Below are 13991 nucleotides of genomic sequence, written 5' to 3'. Positions count from 1 at the left end.
ATCCCAACTATACATACAAAGTGATAGGTTTTAAATTAGCTGTTACTACTCAAAAAAAGAGATCTTGGAGTTATCGTGGATAGTTATCTGAAAACATCTACTCAATGTGCAGTGGCAGTCAAAAAAGCTAACGAAATTAGGAACCAGTAGCAAAGGGATAGGTAATAAGACAAAAAATGTAATGCCACTATAAAAATCTGTGGGTTGCCCATGTCTTGAATATTGCATGCAGCTCTTGTCACCCCATCTCAAAAATATGTATATTATAATTGGAAAAGGTACAGAGAGAGGCAACAGAAATGATAATGTGTGTGGAACTACTTCCATACTAGGAGAGATTAAAAAGAGTGGGACTGTTTAGCTTGGAAACTAAGGGGGGACATGATAGAGGTCTATAATATAATAATATAATATATGAGATATACCTATCTCATAGAACTGGAAGGGACTTTGAAAGGTCATCAAGTCCAGCCCCCTGCCTTCACTAGCAGGACCAAGTACTGGTTTTGCCCCAGATCCCTGAGTGGCCCCCTTGAGGATTGAACTCACAACCCTGGGTTTAGCAAAATCTTGAATGGTGTGGAGAAAGTGAATAGGGAAGTGTTATTTGCCTCTTTCGATAACACAAGAATTGGGTCACCAAATGAAATTAATAGGCAGCAAGTTTAAAACAAACAAAAGGAAGTACTATTTCACACAATGCACAGTCAGCCTGTGGAACTCATTGCCAGAGAATGTTGTGAAGGCCAAAAGTATAATTTGGTACAAGAAAAAACAACAGGATATGGCTCAGTTTATAATTGCCATCTTCTCCCCATTCCCTCTGAAGCATCTGGCACTGTCCACTGTCAGAAGACAGGATACTGGGCTAGATGAACCATTGGTCTGACCCAGCATGCCATTCTTACGTTCTTTATACCTAGCTCTTGTCTTTCTTTCTGCTCTTATCTCCTTTAAATTCTTCCTCACCATCCTCTCTTTGCTCAGCACATACTGCTCATACTGAGTCCCTGTGACCTTTACTCATGATCACCTCCCTGCCTGCTTTTATCCTTCGCACTATTCCTAGAACTCCTTGTGGACCATATCTACCTTGCCTTCACTGTCTCCTTCCTAAGTCCATTTTCAAAACCCACTTCTTCAAGGATCCATAGCTTCTTTTGTGTGTGTATGTATGTATGTGTGTGCGCACACACACACACACACACAAATGTGTGTACACATACTTGCATTTCTAATACATTCATATATACTAAATATATAAATCTTCTTTCACTTCCATCCAGACGTGAACATTAGCCTGCCAAGCAACAGAAATATCAGATTTGTCCTGATCCTCATTCTTCCCTCTGCTGCCTTTCTACATTTTTTTTGTTATTCTTATCTAAAGTTCTCATTTCCTCTGTAGGTTGAGTTTCAAGCAAGCTGGTGGAGCAGTATGAGAAAGCCCTCACTGACTATGATGTATATATTCTGTAGCTTCGTGAAGAGCATCTGCCTCCAGTGCCATCAAACAAGTGTCTTTGAAGAGCACTAAAACGTGTTTGTTTAAAGTCCAAGATTATATATTCGATGAAAAGTGCAGATCTTATACTTAGGAAATATGGTTCCATGTTTTAATATTTAAAGCCTGCTAGAAACTGAACTTAGTATCTGCAGACTTGCCTTTTAATTTTTTTAATAAGATCAGTAGTTGGCCTCCCATTTTTATTATGTTTGGGAAGCTAACCCTGATGGTGTATTAGCACAGATGACTATGAAAAAGTGAGGTGTAGAGAGGAGAGTGTAAATGAGTGAATACTACCAAGGATAGTAATGGCTAGACATTAATAAAAATAAGTCAAGCATTCTTTCTTTTCCACTATGACTCTGCTGTAGTTTGGATGTTCTATAACCAGTATAAAGCTACTTGATCCTATACCGTCAGTAGAAAATGAAGACACAACAGAAGTATCTACTTTTGTTCAAATAGCACATATTAAACAGCCTTCCCTTTCAGTAAAAAAACAAACAAACAAAAAACTCCACCATATTTTAATTGTGAATTTTATGTGCTGGTCTTACTTCGTAGTAAAGTTTAACAGGAAAATTGTGTTCCTTCTTAAATAATTGTCTTGAATATCTTAAATGTACATGTCACTGATTTTCCTATTTAGAAGTATCTCTCAAAATAATGTGTTGTCCTAACTTTATGTACTTTCTTACAGGTATCTGATGATGGTCAGTATGTCGTCTTATCCATACGAGAGGGATGTGATCCAGTGAACAGGCTGTGGTACTGTGATCTACAAAAGGAATCAAATGGTATAACGGGTAAGTTTTTCTTGCTTTCTTTCATCCTTCCCTTCTTTTTTCCATATCCTCTCTATAAAAAGATACATAGCTAACATTCAACTTCTTGTGTTTAACATCAAGGACAGCCATCATGTATACATCCCATTTTTGATGTATATATCTAAAAGGATGATAAACATTAAACATACATTCATGCATATGATTTGGTTATACAGACTAACTTTTTTTCCAATGTTTAAAAACAATTGGAATGTTTCTCCATGCCAGAATTCTGTGATGCCTTTAAACTCAAACTGTCATGTTCATTTTCAAAAGTGCCTGACTTGAGTATAACTTAGATTTTCTTTGTACATTATCAGTAAAAGAGTGAAATATTTTAATTCTTTAGACCTGTAGGTATAGTGTCAAACATTTTACTTTGTAGTATTATTTCATCTCCAAAGTTAATTTTAGTAATTGTTACTTCATCAGAACTTTTGAATATAGTTGTATGCATTGCTGTTCTAAGGAATAGTTATCATACATTATAGATGGATTAACATAGTTATTGTTTATGTAATAGCCGACTTATTTATTTTACTTTCTAGCCACACAAATTAGGTTTAAAAAAGGGCACAGTCCTTCCCTGTGCTTTTTATGCCTGTTGTGTGTGTAGCTGTAAAGTCTCATATCTCCATGTTGGTAGTTTATTGTCCAGTATTTTTGATACTTCCAGAGCATTAGCTAGAGAAATCTCCTCATAATATGCTCTCTGGTCAGAGCATAACAGGCACATCTTTGCTCTGCTGGATTCTTGTTGTGTTGAAATAGAAATTTACAGATAGACTGAATAAAATCTACAACAGCTGCCACATCAAATGTTGGAAAATTGCATTCATGCATGTAAACAGAGTACTAAAGGGATATTGTGGCGATTGGTACAGTTTAGAAACAGTGGAGCATGGGATGGATTTTGGTTTTGGTTCCTCAGTCATTGCCATTACTATGCTATATGATTCCTGAGACATCCCTTAATTGACACACATGTTGTTCAGCTTAGCTGGTAAACAAAATTAAATCATTTGAACTTTGAGTACTGCTGGAATTGTTTCACTTTGGATACTTCATATGCTTGTGCTTAAATAATGCTAAGGTATATGGCGTAGTTAATTCTTAACAGCTCCTTTCCAAGAGGAATGCTCCTTTAAAACGTGGACACTCTTTCCGCAAGCAACGCTTTATAACTGCTGTCAATGTGCCCTTGTAATACTGTTTTGGACAGCTTAGTAACTGTTTAATGAGCTCTTATAATTGTGTTAACTATAGGATAGGAGGCCCAATGAAAACAAAGTGCAACAGCACAGAAAGGTTCTTTAGAAACATAAAGACAATGTAAAAGACTCTGAAAATGAAAGTGTTGGGGATAATGGAGACAGACTACAGAGATACTCTGCTAAATAGATAACCATATAGTTTGTCATTTGAGCTAGAGAAGCTGAAGACATACAACACACCTTTCTTCTTCTCCCCCACATCATTCCTCCCGCCACAAATGAATATAACACACAGCCTTAGAGAGAGTACTGTTATGGCATCTCAGAAGACCACATGGGCTAATGAAATTTGTATTATGTATAGCTGAGGCCATGATTTAGTCATGGAAGTAACGGAATCTGTGACTTTCAGTGACCTCTGTGACTTTAGTCTGCGGTGGTCGGGAGCTGCCAGGTCCCCCATCTCCAGCGGGGTCAAGGAGCTGCAGGGTACCTCCAGCACCTCTGGCAGCCCCCAGAGTTCCAAGCTGTTGCAGGCAGTGGGGGAATCCCTGAGCCACTACCAGCAGAGGACCCCTGAGCCCCTGGCTGCGATTGGGGGACCCTCTGAGGGAATCCCTGAGCCCCAGCCAGCTGAGAACCCACAGACAGGGAAACCCCCGAGCTCCCAGCATGCAGAGGAACTCCTGGGCTCCTGGCAGCCATGGGCGAATCCCCAAGCCTCTGCCAGGAGAGGACCCGTGGGCAGGGGAATCCCTGAGTCCTCAGCTGCTGCAGGCGAAGGGGGAGTCCCCGAGCCCCCGGCGGGGAACCCCATAGTTCCCAACCCCTGCTGACGGGGTACCCCACAGTTCCCAGTGGATATGGGAGGTGGGTGCATCCACAGCTTCTATCCCCCATGGGCAGTGTGGGACCCCCAGAGCTGCAGGTGGAAGGGGTACCCTGCCTCCTCCTGCCCAGCTGCTACAAGCAGCTCCTAGCCCCTGCGCAGGTGCCCCAATTCAAGTGGTGTGGGGATCAGCAGATCCCTATTTTGTCAGGTATATTTTTAGTAAAAGTCAGGGACAGATCAAGGCTTCCCATGAATTTTTCTTTTTTGCCCATGACCTGTCTGTGACTTTTACTAAAAATATCCATGACAAAATATTAGTCTCGTGTATAACTCAGTGTGAAGTAAAAGTTAGTATATTCTGAAGTTTAACCTTTTTATAGCCTCTTCCTTAAGTCAGGTTGAACACAAGCTTGCGTGCTAGCAATAATATATATAATCCTGCTTTGCTTGACTAAGTTACAAGATATAGGAATAACAATTTAAAAACTAATAAATGAGAACTTCTAGAATAATAGAAGTATCATTTGTTAATGGGGGTCACAGTAATTGTGCATTCTCAGTGTGCCCTATTCTCACTACACCTGCATGAACCTGACTACCACAATGTTGTAGGGACCTCCGTTCCTTTCATGTTAATTTCTGGGGAGGGGCAGGATTTGAAAATGCTACTATTCCCATGGATTAGTGCTGCAATACATGATATGAAGCAGTAGTGAGCTCTGTACCAACTTTGGGAATACTCTTTTGAGTCCTGATCATCCCTCTTGCTGTTTATTCTGACCATATCACCTCACTCTTTTAATCACCATGCTGGCTTCTGTTTCTCCTTATCAAATCTAAGGTCCTGTCTACACTGGCAAGTTTCTTTGCAGTAAAGCAGCTTTCTGCATTATAACTCCCGAGGTGTACACACTTCCAAGCCTCTTAATGCGCAGTTGCAGCGCTATTTAAAAAACCCACCCCAATGAGAGGCTGGGGTACAGCACTGCAGTGTCAGTGTAGACACTCTGGTTGATTACAGCACTGAGATTGGCCTCCGGGAGGTGTCCCACAATGCCTGTTCTTGCCTCTCTGGGGGGGTCATCGGTTTGAACTCTACTGCCCTGCCGTCACGTGACCAGCCGTCATTCCCATCTTGTAAATTCCTTTGGAATTTTGAAAGTCCCCTTCCTGTTTGCTCGGTGATACATGCAGTGGTCTCAGCACATCTTTTCAGGTGGCCAGTCCTGCTCCACACACCAGGTGATCCCCCATTTGGACTAATGCCGAGCTGCTGGACGTCATCAGCATTTGGGGAGAGGAAGCTGTCCAGTCCCAGCTGCACTCCAGCCATAGGAATTATGATACCTATGGACAGATTTCACGATGCATGACAGGGGCCATGACCGGGACACATTGCAGTGCAGGGTCAAAGTGAAGGAGCTGCAGAACGCCTACCACAAGGCGTGGGAGGCAAACCGTTGCTCTGGTGCTTTGCCCACAAGCTACCGGTTCTACAAAGAGCCGCACACAATACTTGGTAGAGACTCGATCTCCTCTGCGAAGCCACTGTGGATACTTTGGTAGCTTGTGTGCCAGTCGAGAGTGGACCGAGTCAGGAGGAGGAAGTCTTGGATGAGGATGTGGAGGGGGAAGGGGACCCAGAGGCAGAGGTCAGAGATGCATCCAGCAAGGACCTCTTTTTTTATCCAGAGGAGGCTAGCCAGTCACAGCTGTCGGAGCTTGGCGAAGCGCAAACAGGAGAGGAGGCCCCTGGTAAGTGGCTTTGATTTTTGGAATCACTGAAGCAAGTTCTTGGGGGAAGGAGGGTTGCAGAAAACAGGCTTGTGTATGTATGATGCACATACCACCACGTGCCTAGTCTGATGAGCGACGGAATAGGCTGTTGATTGACTCCCTCACTTTACAGAAATATGGCTAATGGGTCTCCAGGAAACTCTCATGGAGATACTAGGGAACCCACTGCTGCAGGTTCTTTGGCAGAGCTGCTTTGTTTCTTGTCCAACACTCTGTCATCACGAGAGAGTGGAAGGGGGGACCATTGCTGCACACAGCTTCAAGTTGTTGCCTCAAGACATCCCCGATACTTATGGCCCCACACTGTGCCCCTCTAATAGCCCTGGTCTCTGGCTGTTCAAATTTAGCCTTGAGGTGCTGAGCCTCTGCGGTCCAGCCCTGGTGAAGCTTTCACTCTTCCCTTCACAAATATTATGGAGCATACAGCACATGGCTGTAAGCATAGGAATATTGTCATCGGCCAGGTCCAGCTTCCCATATAGGCAGTGCCAGTGGGCCTTTAAGTGGCCTAAAGGACACTCAACAGTAATTCTGTACTTGCTCAGCTTGTTGTTGAACCAGTCTTTGCTGCTGTCAAGGTGTCCCATGTATGGCTTCATAAGCCATGGCATTAAGGGGCAGGCGGGATATCCCAGGATCACAATGGGCATTTAGATTTTCCCTACGGTGATCTTCTGGTCTGGAAAGAAAGTCCCTGCTTGCAGCTTCCTGAACAGGCCAGTGTTCTGAAAGATGCATGCATCATACACCTTTCCAGACCAGCCTGCGTTAATGTCCATGTAACATCCATGAGCCCCTGGAGAACCATTGAGAAATACCCCTTGATTAATGTACTCCGTGGCTAAGTGGTCTAGTGCCAGAATTGGAATATGTGTGCCATCTGTTGCCCCTCCACAGTTAGGCAAACCCATTTGTGCAAAGCCATCCACACTATCATGCACGTTGCCCAGAGTCACGGTCTTTTGGAGCAGGATGTGATTAATAGCCCTGCATGCTTCCATGAATGTGAGTCTAACGGTCGAGTTTCCCACTCCAAACTAGTTAGCGATTGATCAGTAGCAGTCTGGAGTAGCCAGCTTCCACAGTGCAATTGCCATACGCTTCTCCAGTGGCAGGGCAGCTCTCATTCTCGTGTCCTTGTACTGCAAGGTTGGGGCGAGCTCATCACCCAGTCTCATGAATGTGGCTTTTCTCATCTGAAAGTTCTGCAGCTGTTGTTCATCATCCCAGATGTGCATCATGATGTGATCCCACCATTCAGTGCTTGTTTCCCGAGCCCAAAAGCGGCATTCCACTATGGTTAGCACCTCCATGAATGTCACAATCTATCTCATATTGTAGCTACTATGTGTGGCAAGATCAATGTCGCACTCCTCTTGCCTTTGTAGTTTAAGGAATAACTCCACTGTCACTTGTGATGTGTTAGTCCGAGCGAGCAGCATACTGGTCAACAGTTCAGGATCCATTCCTATAGACCGAAGAGGCTGGGCGTGCAGTACACAAACTGTTGAAATACGGTGCCAAAGGTGGATGAAAGCACAGGGATTGCTGGGATGCGAAGCAATGCATCACGGGGCACAGGGACAGGAGCCAGGATGCCCCGCGACTCCCACTCCCCACAACTCTTAGCAGCAGAAGAGGAAGAGATGCTCTGTGGGATAGCTGCCCAGAGTGCACCGCTCTGAATACCACTGCAGGTGCCGCAAGTGTGAACACGCTATTGTGCAGGCAGTTGACAGTGTGAACACAAAACAGCAGTTTCCCTTCAGCGCTCTCTGAGCAGCACTGTAACTCTGCCAGTGTAGACATACCCTTAGCATTTTTTGTTCTTTCTTTGAAGACTCTGCATAGCTTTGCATCTCATTCCCTTCTTATGCAACCTTGTCTCTAATTGTATTGCTCCTTCAATCCTTCCACTTCATCACTGCTGCTTGTGCCCTGTAGTATGCTCTACTTGAGCTGACCAGCAAGGCTACTACTGCTGCATTCTCATTGAAATTCCTCGCCAGGAGCTCCCTCTGCTGTGATGTGTACACACAATTAAGCAGGTGATAAAGGTTAGATAGAGAAGTGGGTGGCAACTGGTCATTATAGAAGGACAGTCTGCCCCTTTAAAGGGCCAGCATGCCTTGGGCCAGTTAGCTCTGTTCAGTTAGTCTCACCCTACCCCACTAGGGCAGGGTGGGTATAGGACCAAAGGAGGAAAGCCCAGCAGTTGAAGGCTGAGGAGGAGAACAGATGGGCTGCTCCAATGTGTGGCAAGAAGCCAGGCTTGAGGAAGGAATTGGCAGAAGACCACAGCCTGCCAGATGCCTTTGGAAGGAAGGGAGACCTGACCCAGATGGTTGTTTAATTGGAGCCCAGGAGCTTGTGGTTAGACAGTGGGAGCCCACCTATAAGGAAGAAGGCTGAAGTCTGACCCCAGCAGGACCAGGGACTCTCTTGTTTTGATGTTGTGTTAGACTTGGACTAACAGATTCTGTTATCCCCGAAGGGGTTGAACACTTTAAAGTGCAAGCACATGTCTTAGCAAAACCCTAATATTGTATGAGTGTAAGGCATGTTCCTGCACTTGTTGAATGTAGTGCTTTTCCACTCTGAGTAGTAATAGAGCTACACTTTCAATGCCAGCAGGATCGAGCCTATATTTATTAAAGTATCTATATATCAAAAATATACAACATTCGGAGGAGGGGGACTCCCCAGCCAGCTAAGCAGAATCTCTAGCCTGCTTCTTTGAATATTATCCTGATCCCTGAGTAAGTAATGTACAATGTAGTATATTAATGTTTTACTTTATTTTAACTTTGCTTTAATAAAGTTTGAAATTTTATATTAAAAAAATAAACACACTCAACATTTGCTGTCCTCTGAATCCGTGGCTGTTTTAATGAGATAATTTGCATATTTTTATCTCCTCAGTCACTTCATACTTAAGCTCCTTCAGGACTCTTGGATGTAAACCATCTGGGTTAGTTGACTTATTGCTTTTTAAATTATCCTTGCTCCAGAATATCTTTCTGGCACCTCAGTCTCTGAGGGGAAAAAAAAAACAAAACAGATCAGAGGTAAATATCTTCCCCAACATGCGTGGTGGTGAAGACTGATTGATTGAAGGGGGGGAAAAAAAGTTAGCTTCTCAGCAGCATTCTTATCTTCTTCAATTTCTCTCTTTAAACCCTGGTGATCCAGCAGATCCTCCAATTCTTTTGCAATCTTTGTGCTTCTCATCTGTTTATAAAATCTTAAGTTTCAGAAATGTCTTTAGACTTAATATTCAGAATGTTAAATCATTCTAACAGCATTCCCAGCCCCAAAGACAAAAGTGTAACAGAAAAATCTAGGAGGATTTTTTGTGGGGTAGAAAGGTTAGAGAATATTATTTCAAGTGACCTCCATAATCTTTGGGGATTTTTCTTTGTGTAACTAAAACTAAATTTTAGAATAAACAATGAATGAAATTCTGACCTCATTGAAGTAGATTACAAAACTTCCACTGACTTCAATGGGGACAGAATTTCACCTTTTTATCTATACCCTTCAAGTTGGAATACTGAACAGCAAGGCTCTGAAAAGGAGTATTGGTAGATGTCAGCCTGTAGTGAATATAAGATTATGTAAATAGCTTTAAGGTATGAGTAAGATATGATTCCCAAAGTAATTCATATTAAACAAGTTTATAGATTACTTTATTGTTTACAACCTTGTATGTACTACTTTGATATTTTATAGTCTGCAGACTTAGTTGCAAATGTTTACATAGACTTTTAACTCTTCTTTGAATATTTGCTTTCTAAATAACTTGTTAGAGTTGAGAATCTAGAAGTTATGCCATGTGGTAAAGAATAATTATTTGAAACTAAAGAAATCAAGTGCTAAAGTGCATTGAAATACAATATGTCAAGCTGTGAGATAAAGAATTTTCTGTCTTTGCTTTTATGGCACACTACAGAAATACCAAGAACTAATTCTAATCTATGATTAATGTCTGCAAAACCTGTTTTAAATATAATGAAAGTTACCTTAATTTTTTATTCACAGTGGTGTCTAATGTGGTGAACAATTATGCTGACTTTTCCTCCCTTTCCTATGACAGAACATACTCACATTCTTGTGCCATGTGTGACAATTTTGTTTCAGCAGTAGATGTTCCGGTAGTCAGGAGATATGATCATCACCAGTGGGTTTGTTTTTCTGTTGGTATACTGAGCGCTTTCTAGAGCTAATTGTAGTACTGTCACTGTTTCTTTGGACTTGATGATAAATGCAGCCTCCATGTCCTGAGTTCTTCACCAATAGTTGTGAAGAAATATCATGAAGTTTAGTCTGCATGTTAGAATTTGAGGCCTGAGTGATAAAATCATGGATTGTAGTTTGTACAGACACTTTGGTAAGATGTGTCATAGGTAAGTCCCCACAGTTACGGAGAAATCTTCTCTTCACAAGGTGGCAAAGCTTAGCGTTCATTAGGACCTAACTTGAGAAATCTTTCCAAAATGTATGATTCAGAGAAGATAACCTATAGGCACTGATTTTTTTATTGTGTTGATTCATTGTAAACTGAAATGATTTTGGAAAAGAGTTTCCCATTACAGATTTTTTTGGGATGCCACAGTGAGGTAAAAAAGAATACTTATTTTGTGAATAAAACAAAAAATTCACAGATGCTGTGACGGCCATTCTCAGTTCCTTAAACATCTCTGATGAAAATATTCCTTTGCCTTCCTATTATTGGCAACTGAAATGGCCAAAAAACCTGGCGAAAGGTGACATGCTGCCATCTGGGTGGAGCAGGCATGGCTGCTTAAGTGGAAGTTGAGGTAGGGGTAAATTCAAGGCATGTCTTCTCTCTGCAGCATTGTTTTTTTTTTCTAAAGCTGTGAGACAACTCTGCAAGGGAAAATCCTGCAGAAAATCTGGGAGCTGGGGGTAGAAACAACAAATACAACCACAAATACAAATGAGACATGGATTCAGTATGCTTATCTACAGAACATTAGTCTGTGGTGATTGCAGGTTTGTTTAACTCATTTCTTCATATTTAATATATTTCAAATATTGTAATCATTTTCTTGTAGGGTTTATAACAAATCATGTTATAGTTCAGTTTCCTTCAAAGTAGTATCTCAAAAATATGCATGGCTAATTTCTTGCATGCACAATTTTATTACAGTGAAGCATGCCATTTGCAACTCCTTTGTAACTGCTTGCTTATTATATCACCATTCAGTATCTATTCCAGTGTGATTGGCTGGGTAGGTGAAGTATCCAAGGCTATCTTAATTAATAAAATTAGGAATAATATGTAAAAGTAGAGATTGCACTGATTCTTCTTCATTTCTGGTACGATAGTACAGGGATCGACAACCTTTGGCACGCGGCACATCAGGGAAATCCGCTGGCGGGCTTGGGTGGTTTGTTTACCTGCCGCGTTCGCAGATTCAGCCGATCGCAGCTCCCACTGGCCATGGTTTGCCGCTCCAGGCCAATGGGGGCTGCGGGAAGTGGTGTGGCAGGCCCCTCATTACGAACCTGTGGACATGGCAGGTAAAAAACCCATCCTGACCTGTCAGGGGGCTTACCCTGGTGGGCTGAGAGCCAAAGGTTGCTGATCCCTGCGTTAGTACCTCAAGAACCCTGTCAGGGATCTAATTGTAAAGGCATTGTACAAACAAACAACTCAGTCTTTTTTCCCCAGATAGCTCTGAGCCTAAGATCTGCGGGAGCCTTAAATAAGCCAAATATGAATGTCAACTTGGAGAATGTAGCTTCTTGAAAAAAAATCCGAGTTTCCCAAAAAGGATGTAATCAGTGGTCCTTTTTTTTGTTCAATTTATACCTGTGACAGGATTGGGGGGACCTCATCTAGTGCGGGGCTAGTGCACTCCATCTCCTCTAGGATGTAGGTGCAGGGTGTAAGTCAGCTGCATCTATGTCTCTGTAACTGGAGTCAATATATTCACCTCTGTTAGCGAGTCAATGAGGTCTAATGGTCAAAGTCAGTGTATTGGCACTGTTCAGTTGGGCCACAAGACCTGGGGATCAAAGTCACTGTATCTGCTCCTCAGGGCAGGGGGCACAGGGGCCAAAGTCAATAGGTTAGCCCTTCTTAGCAGGACAGTAGGGCCTCGTGGCTGAAGTCAGTTAGAACTGCATCAGTTTGCAGAGCAGTAAGGGCTAGCGATCAGTCCATGGATTCACCCCATTTGCAGGGCATTACAGCCCAGGGGCCCCAATCAATGGATTCACCTCCATTTGCAGGGAAGTACAGCCCAGTGGCCGTAGTTGGGGGAGGGGGCCACCACACCTAGAAAGGAGGGTAGTGGCAGCTCGGGACCTCCCTCTCCATCAGGCCCCAGCCCAGAGCCCTGGTAGTGGCAGGAGCGCATATCACTAAGTCAGTAGGGTGGGGTCCAACCAAAACACGCTGACTCAATACTCTGGTTCACCAGCCAGGCCACTATTTGTTTCCCTTGGGCTGCTTCTTACCATGTTTCTCACTGCTGCAGTCTGGGCATCTTGGCTGGTTCTGGGTTCCCCAGGCTGCGCTGTCCCTGGCAACTCTGGACACTGCAGGGCCTCTGTGAATAGCCTGATGTCTGCCTGGGTTGCATCATCCCTGGCTCCCCTGGCCTCTGGCTTCAGCTGATCCTTGGCTGGAGCCTGCAGTATGCATCCTTCCTCTTCGGCAGTCAGCCCCAACTGACCTGAACTGCTCACTTTTATACTGGCACATTTAGAGCATGCTCAGTAGAGTTAAGGAGGTGTGGCTTCCTCAGCCCACAATGTAGGGTTAACCCCTTCCAATCCAGTACAAAACGAGTGCACCCATCGCAATACCATATAAAGACATTTCTCTTAGCCACTGCACAAAAATGCCATCAACAGTTCCTTGGAATGAAGAAGAAATGAGTGTGAAAATAGCTATTTTTTCTTTTCCTGAGCTCTGAAATAATTATTAGTTTTTTGTGACATATTGTCTTAAATCAGTATTAACCAAATTGGATCTCATCAATATAGAGGACTCCGTTTTGCACAGTGTATAGAGTTGCAGATTTTTATTAGCATTTATTTCCTTCTCTACCTGACTGATTTATTCAAACAATTAAAAATCCAGTAATTATATTCTCGTTGCTGAAGAAGAGCACAATGACCAGCTTTCTCTATATTTAACCTGTATTAAGGATTTTTAATTAGGATTTGGTTTTGTCAATCCCAAAATATTGTTGTTTTTTATTTTAGAGGAGGTGAACAATTCAAATTGAAAAACAGCAGATGGTAGGGGGCAGTAAAGGAGGAAAAAAAGAAAATATGATCTGTTTAGCCTCTTCAATAAATAATGTGATACATTTTCACAATGCGCCTCTTTAATCAATGATGATCTTCAGAACTGACAAAACTCCAATTACCAGAGTAATTGGACGCTCTTAATTTAATAACTTTCCTGAATGAAATTAATAAATATGAACAGCTTTTATATAAGATTCCACAGACAAGCTGTGATTAATGGTGGTCAATTTTCATATGTTAAAAATTATAGATTTGAGTAACTATCTTGCTTTGCCTTTCCTTCCCCTACCCCCCCCACTACACCCCTAAAAGCCATAAGGGCAACTTGCAGCTATGCCCGGTACCTTATGCTGTGTCTGCCAATAAGGGGTACAAGCTCCAGTAAGTTTAATGCACTTTGGTGCTTTCCACTATTTCTAAATAAAAGGCCCAGCATAGAACTTCCTTCCCACAGGAGGGGATAATGTGGCATTGAGCTACCTTTGTGCCCTCCCAGTCCTAGACTGCAGAGGTTCCTGGCATAA

At 42.6% G+C, this 13991-nt stretch overlaps 1 protein-coding gene across 1 annotated transcript in view; it reads left to right on the top strand.

The window, feature by feature from the left end:
- PREP (prolyl endopeptidase) overlaps positions 1 to 13991 on the top strand; it is a 168325-nt gene that overhangs the window by 50803 nt on the left and 103531 nt on the right. Inside the window, exon 7 of the mRNA XM_032783579.1 lies at positions 2208 to 2313. Coding sequence (XP_032639470.1) covers positions 2208 to 2313 — 106 coding nt within the window. The remainder of the gene's footprint in view (positions 1 to 2207; positions 2314 to 13991) is intronic.

Source organism: Chelonoidis abingdonii, chromosome 3, assembly GCF_003597395.2.
Source record: "Chelonoidis abingdonii isolate Lonesome George chromosome 3, CheloAbing_2.0, whole genome shotgun sequence".
NCBI lineage: Eukaryota > Metazoa > Chordata > Testudines > Testudinidae > Chelonoidis > Chelonoidis abingdonii.
Note: the sequence above shows the minus strand (reverse complement) of the source record. Positions and strands in the feature narration are given on the sequence as shown.